This window comes from Hemitrygon akajei, chromosome 10 (assembly GCF_048418815.1).
Source record: "Hemitrygon akajei chromosome 10, sHemAka1.3, whole genome shotgun sequence".
Lineage (NCBI taxonomy): Eukaryota > Metazoa > Chordata > Chondrichthyes > Myliobatiformes > Dasyatidae > Hemitrygon > Hemitrygon akajei.
The window spans coordinates 133458697-133486308 of NC_133133.1; the positions used below are offsets into that span (position 1 = coordinate 133458697).

At 43.4% G+C, this 27612-nt stretch overlaps 1 protein-coding gene across 1 annotated transcript in view; it reads left to right on the top strand.

The window, feature by feature from the left end:
• Positions 1-27612, top strand: part of caprin2 (caprin family member 2) — a 63149-nt gene extending 35537 nt beyond the window's left edge. Inside the window, exons 17-19 of the mRNA XM_073058999.1 lie at positions 13548-13642; positions 18282-18348; positions 26706-27612. Coding sequence (XP_072915100.1) covers positions 13548-13642; positions 18282-18348; positions 26706-27292 — 749 coding nt within the window. The 3' untranslated portion in view covers positions 27293-27612. The remainder of the gene's footprint in view (positions 1-13547; positions 13643-18281; positions 18349-26705) is intronic.

Genomic DNA, 27612 nt, shown 5'->3' on the forward strand with positions numbered 1-27612 from the left:
TGCTGTACTTTTCTATGACTGTCTCCTCTCAACTTAAAAGCTTCATCTCCTCTCACCTGGATGACTGTTCCCTTCGATGGAATTTAATACCATATGGAGACTGTCATTGTTCATTCAAAATACTTAAAATTTAACCTATTAAACAAGAAGGATGTGGAGATGAGCTGAGGAAAAACTGATCCATCCATACAACATGATCATGACTGAACAAGTTTTGATTGGTTGACTGGTTCACATGTGGTTTCATTATTGTAATGACTTTCTACCAAGTCATTACATTGCAAGAGCAGAAAAAAAGCTATCGAGCCAACTATTGATTTGTTCTTTTAGGAGATCTAGAAAACACTTTATTTCCTGTACACTCCAATTACTCTTCTTCGCCCTCTCTCAAGCTTACACATCCTTCCTATAATGAGGTGACCAGAAATGAATGTAATACTCCATGTGGTTTATTAAGAGTTTAATAGAGCTGCAACGTTACCTTAAGACCCTGACATAGGAGCAGAATTAAGCCATTTGGCCCATTGAGCATGCTCCACCATTTCATCATAACTGATCCAATTTCCCCTCAGCCCCAATCTCCTGCCTTCTCCCTGTATCCCTTCAAGCCCTGAGTGGTCTATAAATGATTGACCTCTGCTTTAAATGTACATAAAGATGTGGCCTCCACAGCTGCTTGTAGCAAAGAATTCCAGATTTGCCACTCTCTGGCTAAAGAAATTCCTCCTCATCTGTGTTCCAAAAGAACACCTTGAAGCTGTTTCCTCTGGCCTTGGACTCTTCCACCATAGGAAACATCCTCTCCGCATCCACTCTAACAAAGCCTTCCACCATTTGACAGATTTCAATGAGCTCACCCATTATTTTTCAGAATTCTAGTGAATACAGGCTCAGAGCCATCAAACACTCTTTGTATGACCAGCCTTTCACTGGAATCATTTTTATGAACTTCCTTTGAACCTTATCCAGTGTCAGCACATCCTTTCTAAGATGAGGGGCCCAAAACTGCTCTAAACTCCAAGTGAGGCCTCAGCAGTGCTTTATAAAGTCTCAACATTATATCCTTGCTTTACGTTCGAATCTGCTTGAAATGAATGCTAGCATTGCAGTTATTTTCCTCACCACACTCAACCTGCAAATTAACCTTTATGGTACCTGCACAAGGACTTGCAAGTCCCTTTGCACCTCAGGTTTTTTTTGTATTTTCTGTCCATTTAGAAAATAGGAAATGAAAGGGTTTACTCTACCAAAATGCATGACCATTCACTTCCTAGCACTGTATTCCATCTGCCACTACTTCACCCATTCTCCTAGCTATGTCCTTCTGTAGCACCTCTACCTCAAAGCTACCTGCCCTTCCACTTATCTCACATTGTCTGTAAACTTTGCAACAAAAGCCATCAATTCCATCATCAAATCATTGAAATATGACAAAGACTTGGTCCCAACAAAGACCCCTGTCAGTCTCTGGCAAAGCCAAAGAGGGCATACACTAGTCACTGGCAGTCAACCAGAAACAGGACCCCTTTATTCCCACCTTCTGCCTCCTGCCAATCAGCCACTGCTTATTCCATGCTAGAATCTTTCCTGCAATACCATGGGCTCATAGCTTGTTAAGCAGCCTCGTGTGTGACACCTTGTGAAAATCCAGGTACCCAACATGAAGTGATTCTCTTGTCTATCCTGCTTGTTATTTCTTCAAAGAATTCCAACAGACTTGTCAGGCAAGATTTTCGTTTGAGGAAACCACACTGAATATGGCCTGTTTTATCATGTGCCTCCAAGTATTCTGAGACCTGATCCTTATTAATTGACACAGACATCAGACTAACTGGCCTATAGTCTCCTTCTGTCTCTCCCTTCTTGAAGAGTAAAGTGACGCAGTTTTCTGGTCTTCCAGAACCATTCCAGAATCTAGTGATTTCTTGAAAGATCATTACTAATGCCTTCACAATCTCTTCAGCAGAACTCTGGGGTGTACACCATCTGGTCCAAGTGACTTATCTACTTTCAGACCTTTCAGTTTCTCCAAGAAGCTTCCTATAGTTGTGGTAACTTACGCACTTCATGACCTCTGATACCCGGAACTTCCACCATACTGCTAGCGTCCTCCAAAGTGAAGACTGATTCAAAATACTACTTCAGTTTGTCCATCATTTCATTGTCTCTCTTCTTCCCCCCCCCCCCCCCTTCATTACTCCCTCTCCAGCTTTGTTTTCCAGTGGTCTATCCACTCTTGCTTTCCCCTTTACACTTAATGTATCTGAAGAAACATCTGGTATCCTCTTTAATATTATTGGCTAGCTTACTTCATATTCCATCTTTTACCTTATTGACTTACCGTAGATGTCGGATTATAAGCCGCTACTTTTTTCCCATGCTTTGAACAGCATTGAACATAGCGGCTTATAATAAGGTGCGGCTAATAGAATGTTTTTTCCCATGCCGCCAAAACATTTTGCCTCGTAACAGTAGACCAATAAAATTGATGAGTAGTTCACAGAGGTCCAATGAAATTGTACGATAAATCAAGCGCACTTCACAAATTATTGTAAATCAGCCATTTGTACTCACCCTCATCAACATGGAAAACACTCGAAGAAAAGCGTATGATGCAGCTTTTAAGTTAAAGGCAATCAATCTGGCGGTTGAACAAGGAAATCGAGCTGCTGCGCGTAATCTTGGCATACATGAATCGATGGTGAGACGGTGGAGATTTAATTTGGAACTGCCGCTTCAGGTCAGGAATGGCTCACGTGATATTAGACAGCAGTACAAGGGAGGGAGGGAGCGAAACTGAGGATTCCGCTGCACCGAAACTGCTAGCGATTCAGTAAACAAAAAAACAGTAAAACTCGTGTGTGAATGGTATCGGGCCAATAAGGACACAAGTGTCCGATGTTACCAAATACCGGTAGGTATAACAAAGTTTAGCCTTACCAAATATGTGTAGCGAGGGTTTGGTTTGGGGGAAAAAGGAGTATAAATAAGAGCAGAATGTAAGGGGAAGGCAAAACGCGTTCTGCAATAAAGCCACGCTGCACTGTAATCCGGTGTTGGTTGTCTCTCTTCCAAAACGAACACAGGGCAGAATTTGAAGCCCAACACGTGTAATATCTTTCTGTGTAAATATCTCATATTACAAGCGGCCGAAAATCCGGTCCGCCGAAAATCCGGTCCGCCGGAAATCCGGTCCGCCGAAAATCCGGTCCGCCGGAAATCCAGTGCGCCGAAAATCCGGTCCGCCGGAAATTCGGTGCGGCCTAAAATCCGGTGCGGCCTGTACATTTATAAAATAGATTTTATTTCTAAAATTAGAGCCAGCGGCTTTTAATCAGGTGCGCTTTGTAGTCCGGAATCTACGGTAATTAGTTACCTTCTGGTTTTTAAAAGCTTCTCAATCCTCTAACTTTCCACTAATTTTTGCTCTGTTATATGCTCTTTTTGGCTTTTATGTTGGCTTTGACTTATCTTGTTTGTGATGGTTGTGTCATCTTGCCTTTAGAATATCCCTTCCTGTTTGAGATATATATATCCTGTGTCTTCCAAATTATTTCCAGAAATTCCAGCCATGGCTGCTTTGCCATTATCCCTGCCAGTGTTCTTGACCAATCTGTTCAGGCCAACTCCTCTCATGCCTCTGTAATTCACTTTACTCCACTGTAATACTGATACATCTGACTTTAGCTTCTCCTCAGATTTCAGTGTGAATTTGATCATAATATGATCACTTGTCTCTAAGGGCTCTTTTACCTTAAACACTCTAATCAATTCTGGTTCATTGCAGAATGCCCAACCCAGAATGGGGATTATCCCCTGGTGGGCTCAACCATAGGCTATTGTAGATCTCATTGGCACTCTAGATATTTCCCCTCTGGAATATAGCACAACTCTGATTTTCCCAACCTGCCTGCATATTGAAGTTCCCATGGCTATTGCAACATTGTATTTTCTATCTTGTTGTAATTTGTAGATCACTATTGTTTTGGAGGTCTGTATACAACTTCCATCAGGGTCTTTTTACACGTGCAGTTCCTGAGCTCTATCCATGATGATTCAACGCCTTCTGACCCTCTGTCACTACTTCCTAATGATCTGGTTTCATTCTTTTACCAATAGAGCAATGCCTGCCTCTCTACCTTCCTGCCTGTCCTTTTTGATACAATGTGTATCCTTGGACATTAAGCTCCCAGCTATGACCTTTCAGCCATGATTCAGTGATGCCTACAACATCATACTGCCAATCTGTAACTGTGCTGCAAGTTCATCTACCTTGTTCTGTATACTGCATACATTCAAATATAACACCTTCAGTCCTGTATGCACCCTCTTTTGATTTTATCTGCCTCTTACATTGCAGCTCACCCTGTTGACTGCAATTTTGTCCTATCAACAGCCTCTCCTCACTGCACATTGCCTCTGTTTGTGAACCTTACCTTCTGCACTATAATCTGCCTTATATACTACTCGCATTGAAGTGTATAGAACATAGAATAGTACAGCACATTACAGGCCCTTTGGCCCACAATGTTGTGCTGACCCTCAAACCCTGCCTCCCATATAACCCCCCCAGCTTAAATTCTTCCATATACCTGTCTAGTAGTCTCTTAAACTTCACTAGTGTATCTGCCTCCACCACTGACTCAGGCAGTGCATTCCACGCACCAACCACTCTCTAAGTGAAAAACCTTCCTCTAATATCCCCCTTGAACCTCACTCCCCTTACCTCAAAGCCATGTCCTCTTGTACTGAGCAGTGGTGCCCTGGGGAAGAGGCACTGGCTGTCCAGTCTGTCTATTCCTCTTAATATCTTGTACACCCCTATCATGTCTCCTCTCATCCTCCTCCTCTCCAAAGAGTAAAGCCCAAGCTCCCTTAATCTCTGATCATAATCCATAACTCTCTAAACCAGGCAGCATCCTGGTAAATCTCCTCTGTACCCTTTCCAATGCTTCCACATCCTTCCTATAGTGAGGCGACCAGAACTGGACACAGTACTCCAAGTGTGGCCTAACTAGAGTTTTACAGAGCTGCATCATTACATCGCGTCTCTTAAACTCTATCCCTCGACTTATGAAAGCTAACACCCCATAAGCTTTCTTAACTACCCTATCTACCTGTGAGGCAATTTTCAGGGATCTGTGGACATGTACCCCCAGATCTCTCTGCTCCTCCACACTACCAAGTATCCTGCCATTTACTTTGTACTCTGCCTTGGAATTTGTCCTTCCAAAATGTACCACCTCACACTTCCCCGGGTTGAACTCCATCTGCCATTTCTCAGCCCACTTCTGCATCCTATTAATGTCTCTCTGCAATCTTCGACAATCCTCTACACTATCTACAACACCACCAACCTTTGTGTCGTCTGCAAACTTGCCAACCCACCCTTCTACCCCCACATCCAGGTCGTTAATAAAAATCACAAAAAGTAGAGGTCCCAGAACAGATCCTTGTGGGACACCACTAGTCACAACCCTCCAATCTGAATGTACTCCCTCCACCACGACCCTCTGCCTTCTGCAGGCAAGCTAATTCTGAATCCACCTGGCCAAACTTCCCTAGATCCCATGCCTTCTGAACAAGCCTACCGTGTGGAACCTTGTCAAATGCCTTACTAAAATCCATGTAGATCACATCCACTGCACGACCCTCATCTATATGCCTGGTCACCTCCTCAAAGAACTCTATCAGTCTTGTTAGGCACGATCTGCCCTTCACAAAGCCATGTTGACTGTCCCTGATCAGACCATGATTCTCTAAATGCCCATAGATCCGATCTCTAAGAATCTTTTCCAACAGCTTTCCCACCACAGACGTAAGGCTCACTGGTCTCTAATTACCTGGATGATCCCTACTACCTTTTTTGAACAAGGGGACAACATTCGCCTTCCTCCAATCCTCTGGTACCATTCCTGTGGACAATGAGGACATAAAGATCCCTGCCAGAAGTTAAGCAATCTCTTCCCTTGCCTCGTGGAGCAGCCTGGGGAATATTCTGTCAGGCCCCAGGGACTTATCCGTCCTAATGTATTTTAACAACTCCAACACCTCCTCTCCCTTAATATCAACATGCTGCAGAACATCCGCCTCACTCATATTGTCCTCACCGTCATCATAGAAACATAGAAAATAGGTGCAGGAGTAGGCCATTCAGCCTTTTGAGCCTGCACCGCCATTCAGTATGATCATGGCTGATCATCCAACTCGGAATCCTGTACCTGCTTTCTCTCCATACTCCCTGATCCCTTTAGCCACAAGGGCCATATCTAACTTCCTCTTAAATATAGCCAATGAACCGGCCTCAACTGTTTCCTGTGGCAGAAAATTCCACAGATTCACCACTCTCTGTGTGAAGAAGTTTTTCCTCATCTCGGTCCTAAAAGGCTTCCCCTTTATCCTTAAACTGTGACCCCTTGTTCTGGACTTCCCCAACATTGGAAACAATCTTCCTGCATCTAGCCTGTCCAATCCCTTTAGAATTTTATACGTTTCAATAAGATCCCCCCTCAATCTTATAAATTCCAGTGAGTATAAGCCTAGTCAATTCAGTCTTTCTTCATATGAAAGTCCTGCCATCCCAGGAATCAATCTGCTGAACCTTCTCTGTACTCCCTCTATGGCAAGAATGTCTTTCCTCAGATTAGGGGACCAAAACTGCACACAATATTCTAGGTGGGGTCTCACCAAGGCCTTGTACAACTGCAGTAGAACCTCCCTGCTCCTGTACTCAAATCCTTTTGCTATGAATGCCAACATACCATTTGCCTTTTTCTCCGCCTGCTGTACCTGCATGCCCACCTTCAATGACTGGTGTACAATGACACCCAGGTCTCGTTGCACCTCCCCTTTTCCTAATCGGCCACCATTCAGATAATAATCTGTTTCCCTGTTCTTACAACCAAAGTGGATAACCTCACATTTATCCACATTAATTTGCATCTGCCGTGAATTTGCCCACTCACCTAACCTATCCAAGTCACCCTGCATCCTCCTCACAGCTAACACTGCTGCCCAGCTTCGTGTCATCCGCAAACTTGGAGATGCTGCATTTAATTCCCTCGTCTAAATCATTAGTATATTTTGTAAACAACTGGGGTCCCAGCACTGAGCCTTGCGGTACCCCACTAGTCACTGCCTACCATTCTGAAAGGGTCATGTTTACTCCCACTCTTTGCTTCCTGTCTGCCAACCAATTCTCCATCCACATCAATACCATACCCCCAATACCATGTGCTTTAAGTTTGCACACTAATCTGTGTGGGACCTTGTCAAAAGCCTTTTGAAAATCTAAATATACCACATCCACTGGCTCTCCCCTATCTACTCTACTAGTTACATCTTCAAAAAATTTTATAAGATTCGTCAGACATGATTTTCCTTTCACAAATCCATGCTGACTTTGTCCGATGATTTCACCTCTTTCCAAATGTGCTGTTATCACATCTTTGATAACTGACTCTAGCATTTTTCACCACCGATGTCAGACTAACCGATCTATAATTCCCTGGTTTTTCTCTCCCTCCTTTTTTAAAAAGTGGGGTTACATTAGCCACCCTCCAATCCTCAGGAACTAATCCAGAATCTAAGGAGTTTTGAAAAATTATCACTAATGCATCCACTATTTCTTGGGCTACTCCCTTAAGCATTCTGGGATGCAGACCATCTGGCCCTGGGGATTTATCTGCCTTTAATCCCTTCAATTTACCTAACACCACTTCCCTACTAACATGTATTTCCCTCAGTTCCTCCATCTCACTAGACCATCGGTCCTTTACTATTTCCGGAAGATTATTTATGTCCTCCTTAGTGAAGACAGAACCAAAGTAGTTATTCAATTGGTCTGCCATGTCTTTGTTCCCTATGATCAATTCACCTGTTTCTGACTGTAAAGGACCTACATTTGTCTTGACCAATCTTTTTCTTTTCACATATCTATAAAAGCTTTTACAGTCAGTTTTTATGTTCCCTGCCAGCTTTCTCTCATAATCTTTTTTTCCCTTTCCTAATTAAGCCCTTTGTCCTCCTCTGCTGGTCTCTGAATTTCTCCCAGTCCTCAGGTGTGCCGCTTTTTATTTTTGCTAATTGATATATTTCTTCTATGGACTTGATACTATCCCTAATTTCCCTTGTCAGCCACGGGTGCACTACCTTCCCTGGTTATTCTTTTGACAAACTGGGATGAACAATTGTTGTAGTTCATCCATGCGATCTTTAAATGCTTGCCATTGCATATCCACTGTCAACCCTTTAGGTATCATTTGCCTGTCTATCTTAGCTAATTCACGACTCATACCTTCAAAGTTACCCTTCTTTAAGTTCAGAACCTTTGTTTCTGAATTAATGATGTCACTCTCATCTTAATGAAGAATTCTACCATATTATGGTCACTCTTACCCAAGGGGCCTCGCATGACAAGATTGCTAACTAACCCTTCCTCATTGCTCAATACCCAATCTAGAATGGCCTGCTCTCTAGTTGGTTCCTCGACATGTTGGTTCAGAAAACCATCCCGCATACATTCCAAGAAATCCCCTTCCTCAGCACCCTTACCAATTTGGTTCACCCAATCTATATGTAGATTGAAGTCACCCATTATAACTACTGTTCCTTTATTGCATGCATTTCTAATTTCCTGTTTAATGCCATCCCCAACCTCACTACTACTGTTAGGTGGCCTGTACACAACTCCCACCAGCGTTTTCTGCCCCTTAGTGTTATGCACCCATATCAATTCCACATTTTCCAGGCTAATGTCCTTCCTTTCTATTGCATTAATCTCCTCTCTAACCAGCAGTGCTACCCCACCTCCTTTTCTTTCCTGTCTATCCCTCCTGAATATTGAATATCTCTGGATGTTGAGCTCCCATCCTTAGTCACCCTGGAGCCATGTCTCTGTGATCCCAACTATATCATATTCATTAATAACTATCTGCACATTCAATTCATCCACCTTGTTACGAATGCTCCTCGCATTGACACACAAAGCCTTCAGGCTTGTTTTTACAACACTCTTAGCCCTTATACAATTATGTTGAAAAGTGGCTCTTTTTGCTTTTTGCCCTGGATTTGCCTGCCTGTCACTTTTACTTTTCACCTTACTACTTTTTGTTTCTACCCTCATTTTACACCCCTCTGTCTCTCTGCACTTGTTCCCATCCCTCTGTCACATTAGTTTAAACCCTCTTGAACAGCAGTAGCAAACGCTCCCCCTAGGACATTGGTTCCAGTCCATTCCAGGTGCAGACTGTCCTGTTTATACCGGTCCCACCTCCCCCAGAACTGGTTCCAATGCCCCAGAAATTTGAATCCCTCCCCCTTGCACCATTTTTCAAGCCATGTATTCATCTGAAATATCCTCCTATTTCTACTCTGAGTAGCACGCGGCACTGATAGTAATCCAGAGATTATTACCTTTGTGGTCCTTTTTAGTTTATCTCCTAACTCCCTAAATTCACCTTTGCAGGACCTCATCCCGTTTTTTACCTATATCGTTGGTACCTATGTGCACCACGACCACTGGCTGTTCACCCTCCCACTCCAGAATGTCCTGCAGCCGCTCAGAGACATCCTTGACCCTTGCACCAGGGAGGCAACATGCCATCCTGGAGTCTCGTTTGCAGCCACAGAAACGCCTATTTATTCCCCTTACAATCGAATCCCCTATCACTATAGCTCTCCAACTCCTTTTCCTTCCCTCCTGTGCCGCAGAGCCACCCAAGGTGCAATGAACTCGGCTGCTGCTGTCTTCCCCTGATGAGACATCTCCCCCAACAGTATCCAAAACAGTATATCTGTTTAGGAGGGAGATTACCTCAGGGGACTCCTGCACTACCTGTCTACTGCTACACTGCCTAGTGGCCACCCCTTCCCTTTCTGCCTGTGTGGCCTTTACCTGCGGTGTGGCCAACTCACTGAACGTGCTATTCACAACTTTCTCAGCATCGCGGATGCTCCAGTATGAATCCAATCGCAGCTCCAGATGCTCAATGCGGTCTGCCAGAAGCTGCAGTTGGACACACTTCCTGCACACATAGTCGTCAGGGACACTGGAAGAATCCCTGACTTTCCACATGCTGCAGGATGAACAAACCACGGGGCCGATCTCAGCTGCCATGACCTACCCAATACTTGCCTCAACTTTTGAAACTTTCTCCTTTGAAAGGAACTTACCCTGCCTTACCTCACTTGGAGTGCAGCTCGTCCTCAGCCTCTCGAGACAAAGCCTTCCTACTCTGTCCCCCTCTACTCTGTCGCCCACTCTGTCTACTGTTCTCTTTAAATACTCCCGCTGCATCACGGTCTGACTTACACGCGCTTGCGCAGTCGTGCCCCCGTTAAACTGCCGAAGAAAATCAAGTTCCCTCTCAGTGGTGAATACTGATGAGAAGTATTCATTGAGGACCTCGCTCACTTCCACAGCCTCCAGGCACATCTTCCCACTTTTATCTCTAATCAGTCCTATCTTCACTCCTGTCATCCTTTTGTTCTTCACATAATTGAAGAATGTCTTGGGGTTTTCCTTTATCCTACTTGCCAAGGCCTTCTCATGCCCCCTTCTTGCTCTTCTCAGCCCCTTCTTAAGCTCCTTTCTTGCTACCCTATATTCCTCAATAGACCCATCTGATCCTTGCTTCCTAAACCTCATTGTATGCTGCTTTCTTCCACCTGACTAGATTTTCCACTTCACTTGTCACCCATGGTTCCTTCACCCTACCATTCTTTATCTTCCTCACCAGGACAAAGTTATCCCTAACATCCTGCAAGAGATCCTTAAACATCGATTACATGTCCATAGTACATTTCCCTGAAAAAACATCATCCCAGTTCACACCCGTAAGTTCTAGCCTTATAGCCTCATAATTTGCCCTTCCCCAATTAAAAAATTTCCTGTCCTCTCTGATTCTATCTTTTTCCATGATAATGCTAAAGGTCAGGGAACGGTGATCACTGTCCCCCAGATGCTCACCCACTGACAGATCTGTGACCTGACCCGGTTCGTTACCTAATACTAGATCTAGTATGGCATTCCCCATAGTCGGCCTGTCAACATACTGTGACAGGAATCCATCATGGACACACTTAACAAACTCTGCTCCATCTAAACCCTTGGAACTAATCAAGTGCCAATCAATATTAGGGAAGTTAAAGTCACCCATGATAACAACCCTGTTATTTTTGCACCTTTACAAAATCTGCCTCCCAATCTGCTCCTCGGTATCTCTGTTGCTACCAGGGGGCCTATAGAATACCCACAGTAGAGTAACTGCTCCCTTCCTGTTCCAGACTTCCACCCATACTGATTCAAAAGAAGATCCTGCTACTTTACCCACCCTTTCTGTAGCTGTAATAGTATCCCTGACCAGTAATGCTACCCCTCCTCCCCTTTTCCCCCCTCTCTATTCCTTTTAAAGCACTGAAATCCAGGAATATGCTCAGGACAGTAGCTGCACTATGCTCAATCTTTGATTCCTAAATTTGAGGTCTTACCAACTTCTGCCTCCACAACCTCTCCACTAACTGTTCTGGCACTCTGGTTGCCATCCCCCTGCAACTCTTGTTTAACATTAACAAACCTTCCCAGTAGGATATTAGTCCCCCTCCAGTTCATTTGCAAACTCCTTTCTGTACTGGTCTCACTTTCCCTGGAAGAGGGAGCCCAATGATCCAAAAGTCTTATGCCCACCCTCCAACACCAACTCCTTAACCAAGTGTTTAAACTGTCTAATCTTCCTCTTTCTGACCTCACTAGCATGTGGCACTGAGATAACAATCCTGAAGGTCCTGCCCTTAGCTTGGCACTTAACTCCCTGAACTCCCTTTGCAGAACATCATCAGTCATCCTACGCATGTCATTGGTACCTACATGAACCACGACTTCTGGCTGTTCACCTTCCCACTTAAAAATACTGAGGACTCGATCCGAGATACCCTGGCTCCTGGGAGGCGACATGCCGTCTGGGACTCTCATTCTTACTCACAGAATCTCTTGGTGTTCCCCTAACTAACGAATCCCCTATCACCACAGCATGTCTTTTCTCTCTTCTACCCGCCCCCCCCCCCCCCACCAAGGTCAGAGGCAGATAATGCCAGCGACTCGACCACTGTGACTTTCCTGTTAGGTCATCACCCCCCCCCTCCCCCACACATTGATGTACCTTTGGTCGAGGGGGATGGCCACAGGGGTACTTAACACTGGCTCCTTAATCCCTTTCCCCTTATTGACTGTTTCCTATGTCCTGTACCTTGGGTGTAACTACCTCTCTATACATCCTACCTAACACCCCTTCAGCTTCTTGAATGATTTCAGCGTTCATCCAGTTCGAGCTCCAGCAACTTAATGTAGATTGTTAGAAGCTGCAGCTGGATGCATTTCTTGTAGCTGAAGTCATTAGGGATACTGGAGATCTCCCTGCCTACCCACATCTTTCAGGTGGAGCATTCAACTATCCTGCTTGGCATCTCTACTGTCGTAGCTGAGCAGATATAAAGAAGGGAAGGAAAAACAAACTGAGCTTTTTTCCCTTTGCTTTCTCTGTTTGAAGCCTGGAAGAGCTTAAAGCCTTAAGATCACCACTCTGACTCTGTCCACTCAAGATGGTTGCTACGCTTGCCCCTGCCTTCCTTTAATTTCCTGTTGGCTCCTGGCTCTTGAACTTAATCCCCTAGAATTTAAGCCAAAATTGGGAGTGGTATAATTTGGCCATGGTGGGTTAAAGGAGAAGAGAATGAGCTGGATCAGCTATTGCATTCAGTACATCCTTTATAATTAACTGATTTCTGAAAATAGTATTTGCCCTGAATAGCCTTGAGTTATTGATCCTTTCTCTTTTGGAAATAATAGCTGTTAGGTTTAGGATTTGCTGACTATTTAGTTCAAGGAGAAACCATTGTCAGGACCTGTTCCTGTTTGGGCTAATGAAGCCCTTTTGCTTGTTTTTCCAAACCACTCCTTTGCCATTTTAAAAAAAAAAAATTAGAGATGAAGAGCAGCAGACAGTAGGGGAGTCTACACCTGTGGAAGAAATAGTTGGCCTAGATAATCAAGTAAGGTTTCAGTTAAGACTGTAAGTGACTTAATGTGGCTTCTAGCATGCAGAGAAAGGGGTGGGATTGGTGGCTATGGTGCTTGCCATTAATTGGAAACAAACATTTTGGGTTGACTATCCACAAAAACTAGAAAGTTTCACTTCACTGTTGCTTTAGTGGAGGTATTTCCAGTGCTTTTTGACTTCCATGATTTAAGGTAGATGCCTGAGTTGCTTTCTGTTTGCAACTTCAGAACTAATGTATGCTGTTAGAGCTTTTGTAACTTTGCAATGTATTTTTTATTTTGCAGCAGGCCAGTACATTTTGAGCTCATTGAAAAGGGTTGCTAGAATAGCTTTTAAGTAGCTGTAGAAGCATGTGTCCATAATTCTGTTAATGGATATGGCCAGTTACTCTTTAAGGAAGCTGGAAAGATGAGTGAAATTGCCTGCATCATTACCATCGCTGATGTCGGCTGTATATTACTTGGAGCTTGAATCCTTGTTTCCTTTCATCAGGATTTGATGGTTACAGAGGAATTCCCATTCCTGCCAATGGAACATATGGACCTTTTCCAAATAGAGAATACCCTGGGATGCCATACACTCCAAGGGTAAGGAATAATGAATTTATCCATTTTCAGTGACAAAACTAATAACACCAGCTTGATCAAATTTGACCTGGTTCAAGACTATCAGTTTGATTAGGGATTTCTGGTGCATTGAAATAAAAATTGTCAGTACTTCCAAAAATTCCTACACACATTGAAATTGATGGTACACATCTGGAACCAACCAAACCACATCCTCGTATCTCTTGCCTTTTCCTGGTAAATTTTGATTTGAATTCCAGTTATTACTAATTCAGGTAAGGTCTAATGAGTTGCTTTCTCTGTTCTCTCTTGCTTGCTTTCAAATTGCTCCCAAGTTTGACTCCACCACCAACACTCGCATTACTATATATTGCAATTATGGAAGCTTTAGAAGTTTGCCATCCTGTAAGTTGAGGGTTCCCAACCATTTTTTGTACCTTAGACCCCTACCATTAACTCGGGGGGCCTACAGACCCTGTTTGGGAGCCCCTGTTCTAAATGATTTATGTCAATCTAGTGGGGGGGGGGGGTGGTTTGATGCTAAGGCAAAATTATCTTACCAGTAGATGAAGCCTGACATCAAGAAAGAAACACTAGTGCTGGAGAGCTTTGTAAATTGGTTTCAAAGTTGATCTAATCCTCTGGAAGTGTACTTGTGTATACCGGTAATTACTTGTACTTGAATGTCTTTCCAAAATGGGAAGTGTTCTTATTAAACTGGAAATTTAATTACTCCTTCAGTGACTTTGCTTCCTAACAGTTGTGTCCAGACTGCAACTGATTAAACTTTTGACATCCATTTTATTCTGCATATGGACCCAGGCCCCAATTCAAAATTAAATTTTGCACTTGTTAAATTACTCTTGACTGTTTCTTCTCGTGCAGTCTTTGGTTGCACTTTTAGAAATGTTGCTCATTATTTAAGTCCATTTGCTACTGCTTGATTGCAGCTGTAATTAGTAGATCTAGTCATTCTGACACCATAAAATGTAAATTTGTGCATTGAATTGGGACCTTGTGACCCCTGTTGATTTTTAAGAACTGGCTAAGCACAGCTCCAATGCCATATTCAGGTTTACTGATAACACCACTGTCATAGGCAAAATCAAGGTGGTAATGAATCAGCTTATAGAAGGGAGATTGGAAACCTGGCTGAGTGGTGCCATAATAATCTCACTCAAAATGCTGGAGGATCTCTGCAAGTCAGGCAGCATCTGTGGCAATGAATAAACAGTTGCTGTTTTGGGCCGAGACCCTTCAAGACAGTTTTTTGGGGTGGGGGGGGGGGGGGATGAGAAGTCAGAGCAAGGAGGTGGGGGAGGGGAGGAAGAAGTGCAGGGTGGCAGGTAATAGGTGAAACTGGGGGAGGGGATGAAGTAGAGCCGAGAATTTGATTGGTGAAAGATAAAGGGCTGGAGGAGGGCGAATAAGATGGGAGTGTCGGGTCACACCGATGATACAGGAGGCCGCATCAGATAGTGGATGACGCTCCTCCCCCCAACAGACTTGTAGTGAAGTGTTGCCTCACCCGGAAGGACCGTTTGGGGCATTGAATGGTAGTGAGGGAAGAGTTGTAGGGGCAGGTGTGGCACTTCATCTGCTTGCAAGGATGGGAGCCAGGAGGGGGATGAATGGACAAGGGAGTCGTGTAGGGAGTGATTCCTGTGGTGGGGGGGAAGGGGTAGAGGAAAAGATGTGGTGGGTTCCTGTTGGAGATGGCAGAAGTTAGAGTTACGTGGTGGCTAGTGCGGTGGTAGGTGAGGACAAAAGGAACCCTGTCCCTGGTGTGGCAGTGGGAGGATGGGGTGAGGGTAGAAGGTGCAAAATGGAAGATGTGGCTGAGGGCAGGATTGATGTTGGAGGAAAGAAAACCCCTTTCTTTGAAGGAGGACATCTCGAGTTCTGGAATGAAAAGCCTCACCCTGAGAGCAGATGCACTGGTATTCCTGCCAAACTCTTCCTCCATTACAGCAATGACTGCATTGTTGCTGCTTCCTGCACCCATGCTGAACTCGTTGACTTCATCAACTTTGCCTCCAAATTTCACCCTGCCCTCAAATTCAGTTGGTCCATTTGACACGGTCCTCCTTTATGATCTGTCTCTGGAGACAGTCTATCTACTGATAGCATTTAAACCCTCTAATTCTCAGAGCTACCTAGACTACATATACCTCTTCTGACCCTGTCACTTGTAAAAGTGCCGTTCCCTTATCCCTGCCATATCTACTCTCAGAATGAGGCTTTTCATCCCAGAACTAATGAAGTGTCCCCTTTCAAAGAAGGGGGCTTTCATACCGCCACCATTAACACTGCCCTCACCTGCATCTGTTCCATTCTTTGCATGTCTGTCCTTGACCCACACTCCCACTGCCACACCAGGAATGGGGTTCCTTTTGACCTCGCCTACCACTCACTAGCCTTGATGTCCAGCACATAATTCTCCGTAACTTCTGCCATCTTCAACAAGATCCCACCACCAAGCAATCTCTTCTCTCCCCCCCCCCCCCCCCCCAAACTTTCTTCAGGGATTCCTCCCCACACATCTCCTTCCTGGCAATCATCCTTGCAAGCTGAACAAGTGCCACTCCTGCCCCTATATATCCTCCCTCACTACCCATCAGGACCCCAAACAGTCCTTCCAGGCGAGGTAACACTTCACCTATGAGTTTACGGTAATCTACCCTATCCAGTGTTAACGGTGTGGCCTCCTGTACGTTGGTGAGGCACTATGTACATTGGGAGACTGATTCACAGAGCACCTACGCTCTGCCTGCCAGTGAAAGCAAGATCTCCCAGTGGCCATCCATTTCAATTACACACTGTTCATTCCCATTCTGACATGACAGTCCCACAGCTTCCTCTACTGCCGTGATGAGGCCATACTCAGACTGCAGGAGCAACACCTTGTATTCCATCTGGGTAGCCTCCAACCTGATACTGTGAATATTGATTCCCTGAACTTCTGGTAATTGCTACCACCCCCCTTCACCATATTCCCCTCTCACCTTATTTCCTTAACTCCCTCTAGTGCACCACCTCCTTCCCTTTATTCCATTATCTTCTAGCCTCCCCTATCTGATTCCACCCCCACCCCAGACCTCATCTCTTTGACCAATCAACTTCCCAGCTCTTGCTTCAGCCCCTCCCCCTTTGCTGGTTTCACCCATCACCTGCCACCTTGTGCTGCTTCCTCCCATCTCCCCACCTTGCTCACCTCTCTTCCCTGTCCTGATGAAGGGTCTCAGCCTGAAATGTTGACTGTTTATTCATTTCCATAGATGCTGCCTAACTTACTGAGTTCCTCCAGCATTTTCTGTGTTTTGCTTTGGATTTCCAGCATTTTCAGATTTTCTCCTGTTTATAAAACTTCTTACTCAATGTCAGCAAGACCAAGGAGCTATTATTGACTTCAGGAGGAAGAGACCAGAGGTTCTCAAAGGTGGGAGAGGTCAGCAACATTAAATTCCTCAGTGCTATTATTTTGGAGCAACTTCCTGGAGCCAGCATGCAAGTTCGATTGGGAAGGAAGCACAGCAGTGCCTCTACTTGGGAGTTTGCCAGGATTCAACATTACATCTAAAACTCTGACTAACTTCTATAGGTGTGTGGTGGAGAGTATATTGACTGGCTGCATCACAGCCTGGTATGGAAATATCAATGCCCTTGACTGGAAAATACTACAGAAAGTTGTGGATACGGCTCATTCTATCATGGGTAAAGCCCTCCCCACCATTGAGCATAAATACACGAAACAACTTTGTCACTGGAAAGCCGCATCCATCATCAAGGATCCCCACTACCCAGGACATGCTCTTTTCTCGCAGCTGCCAACAGGAAGAAAGTACAGGAGCCTCAGGACTCACATCACCAGGTTCAGGAGCATTTACTACCCCTGAACCATCAGGCTCTTGAACCAGTGGGGATAACTTCACTTGCCTCATCACAGAACTGTTCTCACATCCAATGGTCTCACTTTAAAGGACTTTTCATCTCATTCATGTTCTTGATATTTTTTGCTTATTCATTATTTTTGTATTTGAAGTTTGCCTTTTGCACTGGTTAAACGCTTAAAGTTGGTGCAGTCTTTCATTGATTAATTTATTCTATTATGGATTGATTGAGTATATCCGCAAGAAAATGGATCTTAGTTGTATATGATATATTTGTACTTTGATAATTTCCTTTGAAATCAATAGCTTGAACTGTTTAAAAATATTCTAAACTTTTGTAAAGTATACTCCAGTTTTTCTGTCGTTTTTAAGTTTAATTGCTGTAACTGATTAGTATTGTTGCAACTTTGTCCTAATGTTGCTGAATATTATGCCCGCTACTTGATCATGTCCTTTACTATTTAAGCAAAAACCTCAATGTCATAACATTCTATTCTATATAATGTAGATTTGCCTCTTCTTCATGCAATCATTAATGGCTGTGGGTAGTGATCAGATTTTGAAATCACTTAGATGGTTTTGGTACTACACTAAGAATTAAATGCAACCCTGCTGCTGTTGTGCTGTTTAATGTCAGCTGGAGAGTAAAATTAGCTGTGTGAATACAGTTGGACAGATAACTCAACTGCTATCTAATTGTGTCCGATCTGCACAATATGGATGACTTGATTTGTGAGCATATTATATAAGTGTCATTTGTGTTTTCACAGGAATCTGGTTACCAGCAGAACTACAAACGTGGTGCAGGAGCTGGGCCTCGTGGAGCCATGAGAGGAGGTAATTATCTAATGACATCTTTATTTGGGACCACAAAGTTTGGAACCATATTCTCAATACCTTGTGTCTAAGAATTATAGATTTTGTAATGTATAGTCTTTCCAAAAAGGAAGAACAGTTTGTCTTTTTTCCTTTTTTGACTTGCTGCATTCTCATTTTTCTCCATTGTTTTTGTTGGCTGGATGTTATGCATCTAATTCTGAACAAGTGATAAAGCACATTGCAGTGCAAATTAATTGTGCTTCCATGAGCTGCATAGCTGACTTGAGCTGCACGGCTTCTGGGAATGGCAGAACAAGGTGTTTCATCTCAAGAATTGTCTCAACACCCTTTTAATCTGGATGTTGGCTTTGTTTATAGATCCCATTCTACCATAACACCCTGAATATTTTGATGCATGCAGAGATGGAGAACTTCAGATGAACTTTTCTAATTACCCACTTCACTTTCGTTATGCTTCAGTTTCCTGATGTGAAAGTAGAAATTGTACAAGTTTCCATAAATTTATATCTTAGTGGGCCACAACAGTGAAGTTTTTCAATGGGACTGTGATTGGTAGCTTAAAGTGGGATAACTGGTGTTACAATGTTGCAATTGCAGAACTAAGATGGGTATAGATGCTAGTGATGTGGCTTGGTATGCTTTTCAAATTTCTGAATGTTTCCAGCAAAATAAGTGCAGGTTTCTAGGCAAGTCTCCCCCCCCCCCCCCCCCCCGTGAATCTGTTTCACTGTTTTGAAGATCAGGAGAGTGAATGGGGGCAATATTAAACAAGAAAGTGATGCCAAGATAGGGGGTCAGACATGTCAAACCAAGGTCTGTAGAAATTTTGTGGTGAGTTGTGGAAGCTAGTGCACCAAGTATTTAAAGTGTAGGTATTTTTTACACGATCAAGGGGCTAAGGGGTATGAGCATCAGGCACAGAGGAAGTTGATATCTGTCATACACCAGCCATGATATTGAATGCCAGGGCTGACCTGAAGGATAGGTGGTCTATTACTACTGTGTATTAGAAAACCTACAGCACAATACAGGCCCTTCAGCAGACAAAGCTGTGCCAAACATGTCCGTACCTTAGAACTACCTAGTCTTACCAATAGCCCTCTATTTTTCTAAGTACCATATACCTATCCAGGAGTCTCTTAAAAGACTCTATTGTTTCCGCCTCCACCAATGCCGCCAGCAGTCCATTCCACGCACTCACCACTGTCTGTGTTTTTGAAAAAACAACTTGCCCCTGACATCTCCTCTGTACCTACTTCCAAGTACCTTAATACTCTGCCCTCTCGTGCTAACTATTTCAGCCCTGGGGAAAAAGCCTCTGACTATCTACACGATCAATGTCTCATCATCTTATACACCTCTATCAGGTCACCTCTCATCCTCTGTCGCTCCAAGGAGAAAAAGCCGAGTTCTCTCAACCTATTCTCATAAGGCATGCTCCCTGATCCAGGCAACATCCTTGTAAATCTCCTCTGCACCCTTTCTATGGTTTCCACATCCTTCCTGCAGTGAGGCAGCCAGAACTGAGCACAGTACTTCAAGTGGGGTCTGACCAGGGTCCTATATAGCTGCAACATTGTCTCTCGGCTCTTAAACTCAATCCCACAGTTGAAGGCCAATGCACCATATGTCTTAACCACAGAGTCAACCTGTGTAGCAGCTTTGAGTGTCCTATGGACTCAGACCCCAAGATCCCTCTGATCCTCCACACTGCCAAGAGTCTTACTATTAATACTATATTCTGCTATCATATTTGACCTACCAAAATGAACCACCTCACACTTAACTGGTCTGAACTCCATCTGCCACTTCTCAGCCCAGTTTTGTATCCTACCAGTGTCCCACTGTAACCGCTGACAGCCCTCCACACTATCTACAACACCCCCAACCTTTGTTTCACCAGCATACTTACTAACCCATCCCTCCACTTCCTCATTCAGCTCCTTTATAAAAATCACGAAGAGTAGTGGTCCCAGAACAGATCCCTGAGGCACACCACTGGTCACTGACCTCCATGCAGAATATGAACAGTCTATTACCACACTTTGCCTTCTGTGGGCAAGCCAGTTTTGGATCTACAAAGCAATGTCCCCTTGATCCCATGCCTCCTTACTTTCTCAATAGGCCTTGCATAGGGTGCCTTGTCAGATACCTTGCTGAAATTCATATACACTACAACTATGTCTCTACCTTCATCAATGTGTTTCGTCACATCCTCAAAAAATTCAGTCAGGCTTGTAAGGCATGACCTGTCTTTGACAAAGCCATGCTGACTATTCCTAATCATTATGTCTCTCCAAATGTTCAAAAATCCTGCCTCTCAGGATCTTCTTTGTCAACTTAACAACCACTGAAGTAAGACTCACTGGTCTATAATTTCCTGGGCTATCTCTACTCCCTTTCTTGAATAAGGGAACAACATCTGCAACCCTCCAATCCTCTGGAACCTCTCCTGTCCTCATTCATGAAGCAAAGGTCATTGCCAGAGGCTCAGCAATCTCCTCCCTCGCTTCCCACAGCCTGGGGAACATCCCATCCGGTTCTGGTGACTTATCCAACTTGATGCTTTCCAAAAGCTTTAGCACATCCTCTTCTACGTGTTCATGCTTTTCAGTCTGCTGCAAGTCATCTCTACAATCGCCAGTATCCTTTTCCGTAGTGAATACTGAAGCAAAGTACTCATTAAGTACCTCTGCTATGTCCTCTGGTTCCATACACACTTTTCCACTGTCACACTTGAAGTATTCTCCTTATTTTTGCTCAGTTTTATGGATGCAGTATTGGAATGGTCTCACCCTGGTCATGTTAAATTGCAGTGACTTGGCTGCTGATACACTATTGGCAGTTATTCCAGAATTGAAATTGGGGTACTTCACTCACTCTTTCTCCCCCCCCCCCCCCCCCCCCCACCATACAGCTATTTAATGTCCTACTCTGTCACTTTAATTTTTGTGGTGGCATCCGTCTGTCTCGAGAGACCATGGATCTGCGCCTGGAGTTTCCAGGGCGCAGGCCTGGGCAGGGTTGTATGGGAGACCAGCAGTTGCCCAAGCTGCAAGCCGTCCCCTCTCCATGCCACCGATGTTGTCCAAGGGAAGGGCACTAGGACCCATGCAGCTTGGCATCGGTGACATCGCAGAGCAATATGTTGTTGAGTGCCTTGCTCAAAGACAAACACGCTGCCTCAGCTGAGGCTCGAACCAGTGACCTTCAGGTTACTAGTCTGATGCCTTGCCCACTAGGCCACTCACCAACTCTAATTTAATTTTTAGAAACATAGAAAACCTGCAGCACAATATAGGCCCTTCAGCCCACAAAGATGTGCCGAACATGTCCCTACCTTAGAAATTACTAGGCTTACCTTTAGCGCTCTATTTTAGTAAGTTCCATGTACCTATCTAAAAGCCTCTTAAAAGACCCTATCGTATCCACTCCACCACAGTTGCCAGCAGCCCATTCCACGCACTCACCACTCTGAGTGAAAAACACTTACCCGTGACATCTCCTCTGTACCAACTCCCCAGCACCTTAAATCTGTGTCCTCTTATGGCAACCATTTCAGCCCTGGGAAAAAGCCTCTGACTATCCACACGGTCAGTGCCTCTCATCATCTTATACACCTCTATCAGATCACCTCTCATCCTCCGTCGCTCCAAGGGGAAAAGGCTGAGTTCACTCAACCTATTCTCAAAGGCATGTTTTGATTGACTTGAATCTTTCGCATGTATTCCACCCTCCACCCCGACACTACCTACAGGCTCCAGATACTCTAAACCTAAATTCTACTTTAGTGGTGCTGAATCTCAGCTGCCAGCTTTTGCTCTGCATTACAAGGCAGATATTACTAGCAGCTTGCTGTCCTCCAATTGTCAGTCCTCCCAGAATCTAATTCCAAATGCAGGACCAAGCACATTACCCCGCACCATTGGAGTTCCTCCTCTTTGGCTTGTACATCTCTGGAAATGAGCAAGTGAAATGTTGAAATGATTTTGGCTGCTGCTGCTGAGGTTGAGGATAACTTAATTCCAGTAAAGTTTTGAGGGAAGATGGGTATTCCTTATTTGAACAATGAGGTAGGTGTTGCACACTATTTACCATATGCACATCATGGGTTTTGGTTCAATTATGGCATTAAACTGGCTCTGTAATAGTGGAATGCAACATGGAAATGGTCCCATAGTGAACAATAACCATCAACCCCTGCCATGCTACATTAATCCCATTTTTTTTCCCCCATGTTGCTCCCCCTTACTACAACACAAGGAACAATTTAGATTTGCCAACTCCTTTGAGATGTGGAAGGGAATTTGTGTGGTCACAGGCAAAAAAAAGTGCATATCTACAGATGGCATCTGAGGTCGATATTCAACTTGGGTCTCGTGCTGCAAGGCAATGGCACTGCTAGCTGTGCAACTGTGACCTTTCCTCCTTGGTACCCATACCTTCCAAACTTAAACACCTGATCTATTGCTTTTTTTCTTGTCACTTACCACTTCTGTGAATATCAGGATAGGAGTGATATTTTTTGTTTCAAATCCATATATCCTCTAAGATAATTCTAAGCCTAGCATTCGTAATTTGGGAATTTGCAAGTCTGTACAGTAGAGATTTTGGCTAACGGCTCATTTTAATCAGAAAACTAAAATTTGGGTACTAAAATTTCTGTACCTCCACTATCTCCCCAATGCAAAACATTTTGTAGTTAGGATCAAACTTGGATTTTTTTCATCTGGAGCAAAATCTTGTAAGCAGCCACTGGATTTTTAAGAACAGTGGCTAATGGTGTGATCTGATGACAAGTTTCCACATACCTGAGTTGAAATGTTTGTCAACTCATCCTCTTAACCTAAAATTTGAGCTATATTTGCATCACAATACCAGAGAGCTGACATTGTAATAAAGGACAGGTTAGATTTGAATTTCCTTTGGAGTAATCGAAGATGAGATAATCAGTCCTTTCTGTTTTAAAATGCATATTAATCTTAAACTCGCTGCCCTGAGCAACCTCAGCCTGCTTCCATGAGCAACCAATCTTCCTTGCCTTAATCACAAACTGTACTATTGTGCCCTAATTTTCCACTTCAAATCATCAGTGAACTCTGAAACTCTGATCAAAATTGATTCAAAACATGGGGTTTATAATTTTTTCAGCCATGAACATGAGAATCTTTTGCACTTCAAAGTCAAGCTTGTGTCCACTCAAAATTTGTAATACCACTGAGTGACTTGCCCCATACAATGCTTCTTTCAAAAGAAATGGGCACGGAATTATCAAATCTCCTTAGGGATGCAAATCTTGATCTTGCAATGTACTTAGCTGATTAGTGAAACTTGCTTCAGAGGATTACATGTGCATGAATAGCAGAGAGATGCAACCTGTTGATTAAGCACCCTTGTTTTGGAGGGGATTGGGTGACAGAAATTGGTAATTGTCAAATGGATGATTCATTGATAGATAGATAGATAGATTATTCATCCCCATGGGGAAATTCAACTTTTTTCCAATGTCCCATACACTTGTTGTAGCAAAACTAATTACATACAATACTTAACTCAGTAAATATGATATGCATCTAAATCACTATCTCAAAAAGCATTAATAATAGCTTTTAAAAAGTTCTTAAGTCCTGGCGGTAGAATTGTAAAGCCTAATGGCATTGGGGAGTATTGACCTCTTCATCCTGTCTGAGGAGCATTGCATCGATAGTAACCTGTCGCTGAAACTGCTTCTCTGTCTCTGGATGGTGCTATGTAGAGGATGTTCAGAGTTATCCATAATTGACCGTAGCCTACTCAGCGCCCTTCGCTCAGCTACCGATGTTAAACTCTCCAGTACTTTACTATTGCAATGTTGTCTTCTAGAAATGTACTTGAGCTGCTCGATTTAGGTTGGTGGAAAGTTTGTATTTTAAAGTGCTAAAAGTGTACTTTTATTTTGTGGAAATGATTTCATTTTAATCTTTGTTGCAGATCTAGTTACCTTGACTTGGAAACATTCCCTTACTAGCTCTTCAATCAATTGTATATAGTTTCTTGAAGCACTTGTAAACAGGTGACATTATTTCAATCCACAGAACTAATTTCCCCTTAATTTGTTGGACCATCACCTAAGCTATAGCTAGTGAAGCTATAAAGCAATGCAAACTTAATGTAGTGTAGAAATAGCAGGGGCTCTGACAGAAGTATTTCAAATGTCACTAGAAACAGGGATGGTGCCGGAGGATTGGCGTATTGCTCATGTGGTTCCATTGTTTAAAAAGAGTTCTAAGAGTAAACCTAGCAATTATCGGCCTGTAAGTTTGACGTCAATGGTGGGTAAATTAATGGAAAGTATTCTTAGAGACTGGTATATATAATTATCTGGATAGACAGGGTCTGATTAGGAACAGTCAACATGGATTTGTGTGTGGAAGGTCATGTTTGACAAACCTTTTTGAATTTTTTGAAGAGGTTACTAGGAAAGTTGATGAGGGTAAAGCAGTGGATGTTGTCTATATGGACTTCAGTAAGGCCTTTGACAAGGTTCCGCACGGAAGGTTAGTTAGGAAGGTTCAATTGTTAGGTATTAATATTGAAGTAGTAAAATGGATTCAACAGTGGCTGGATGGGAGATGCCAGAGAGTGGTGGTGGATAACTGTTTGTCAGGTTGGAGGCCGGTAACTAATGGTGTGCCTCAGGGATCTGTACTGGGTCCAATGTTGTTTGTCATGTACATTAATGATCTGGATGATGGGGTGGTAAATTGGATTAGTAAGTATGCAGATAATACTAAGACAGTTGGCATTGTGGATAATGAAGTACGTTTTCAAAGCTTGCAGAGAGATTTAGGCCAGTTAGGAGAGTGGACTGAAAGATGGAGTTTAATGCTGATAAGTGTGAGGTGCTACATTTTGGTAGGAATAATCAAAATAGGACATACATGGTAAATGGTAGGGCATTGAAGAATGCAGTAGAACAGAGTGATCTAGGAATAATGGTGCATAGTTCCCTGAAGGTGGAATCTCATGTGGATAGGGTGGTAAAGAAAGCTTTTGGTATGCTGGCCTTTATAAATCAGAGCATTGAGTATAGGAGTTGAGATGTAATGTTAAAATTGTACAAGGCATTGGTAAGGCCGAATTTGGAGTATTGTGTACAGTTCTGGTCACCAAATTATAGGAAAGATGTCAACAAAGTAGAGAGAATACAGAGGAGATTTACTAGAATGTTACCTGGGTTTCAGCACCTAAGTTACAGAGAAAGGTTGAACATATTAGGTCTTTATTCTTTGGAGCGTAGAAGGTTGAGGGGGGGCTTGATAGAGGTATTTAAAATTGAGGGGGACAGTTAGAGTTGACATGGATAGGCTTTTTCCATTAAGAACAGGAGAGATTCAAACAAGAGGACATGAGAGTTAGGGGGCAAAAGTTTAGGGGTAACGCAAGGGGGAACTACTTTACTCAGAGTGTGGTAGCTGTGTGGAATGAGCTTCCAGTAGAAGTGGTAGAGGCAAGTTCGATATTGTCATTTTAAAAAAAAAAAAAAAAGATTGGATAGGTATATAGGCAGGAAAGGAATGGAGGGTTATGGGCTGAGTGCAGGTCAGTGGGACTAGGTGAGAGTAAGCGTTCGGCATGGACTAGAAGGGCCGAGATGGCCTGTTTCCGTGCTGTAATTGTTTCCGGTTATTAATTGCTAAATGATCTATAGGTTGTATGCAGGGCATGTTTCTGGAATAGTACTTTTGCTGTAGTTGAAGTGCTAATTCATCTCAAGCACAGGTTCTGGCCTTCCTTCCAAACTGATGGATGTATGGGGTACAAAAGTCACTTTAATTCTAAAATATTCTGGATGGTTTGCTGAAGAGTAGCTCCTTGAGGCACTGTCACATTAAAATAATTAGTTTTTAAAATCTGACTTTGACTTCTGATCCCACAATAAAGCCAGCATTGACCACAAATATCCCACTGTTTCAGTTTATCAGCACATCCTTTCAATCCCTTGATACAAATAAGACTCAAACTTAAATGTGCAAGGCTATTTGGCCAATCTTGTCTATGCCCATTGAGTGCTGCCCAGCCTAATCCCTTCCCAGTATTACAACCTTTTGCTAATACAGATGGTTAATTATAAAGTTGTAGAATGATGCATGAATGCTCAACAGGAACAATTTCTGAAGAAATGGCATTGAAAGTATGTCCTGCAAAGCTGTTTTGAATACTTGCCAGAATTGGTTTCTAAAGCTGCCTTGAAAAAATGTGTAATCATGTGGTTTTATTTTGGAGTTCAGAATATGGGTAAGAAGTCTTAATGGTTTTGATCAGAAAATGTGATACTACTTTGAGCAAAGTGGAAGATTTCTCAACCCAAACAGGTCTTAATTACTTGACAGCTGGCTGGAGTGATTCATCTCAAGTGAACAGTCCAGAGCGAGACAATGAGCACGTCAACGCAGGGGATTCTGGCCAAGGAGAAACACTAAACATTACTCCAGTGGATATGCCGGTGACCAGCCAAGCTGCCACCCTCTTGCCCGTGCATGTCTATCCTCTTCCTCAGCAGATGAGAGTGGCCTTCTCTACAGCAAGGACATCTAACTTTACTCCTGGATCTCTGGATCAGCCCATTATCTTTGATCTTCTGCTCAGTAACCTTGGAGAAACATTTGATTTCCAGTTGGGGCGATTTACCTGCCCTGTGAATGGCACTTATGTCTTCATCTTTCACATGCTAAAGCTGGCTGTGAATGTGCCTCTGTATGTAAATTTGATGAAGAATGAAGAAGTCCTGTGCTCTGCTTATGCAAATGATGGTGCCCCTGATCATGAGACTGCCAGCAATCATGCTGTACTGCAGCTTTTCCAAGGAGATCAGATCTGGCTGCGGTTGCACAGAGGTGCCATCTATGGTAGTAGCTGGAAGTATTCTACCTTCTCTGGATACCTCTTGTATCAGGACTGAAATGTGCTCTAGTAGCTAAAATGCTTTGCACTCTGATCTCTGTTAACTTTAAAAGGTCACAATTTGAAGTGAGTTGCCAGGGGTGACTTGTTAAAATGTCACAATAGTTTTCTGGGATTTTGGTTTGCACTGACTGGGCACTTTAACCTGTGATGCCTTGCTAGTAGAGCTGCAAATATATTTTGTTACAGAATTTTGTCTTGCACTTCTTCATCTGAGACTATTTATGTGACATTGAATGGATAGGTTTCCTTTGCAAGAGATCCTGCTATTTACAATGCCTCATGGTGCCTCAATAAAGATATTTATTCTGCACTGTT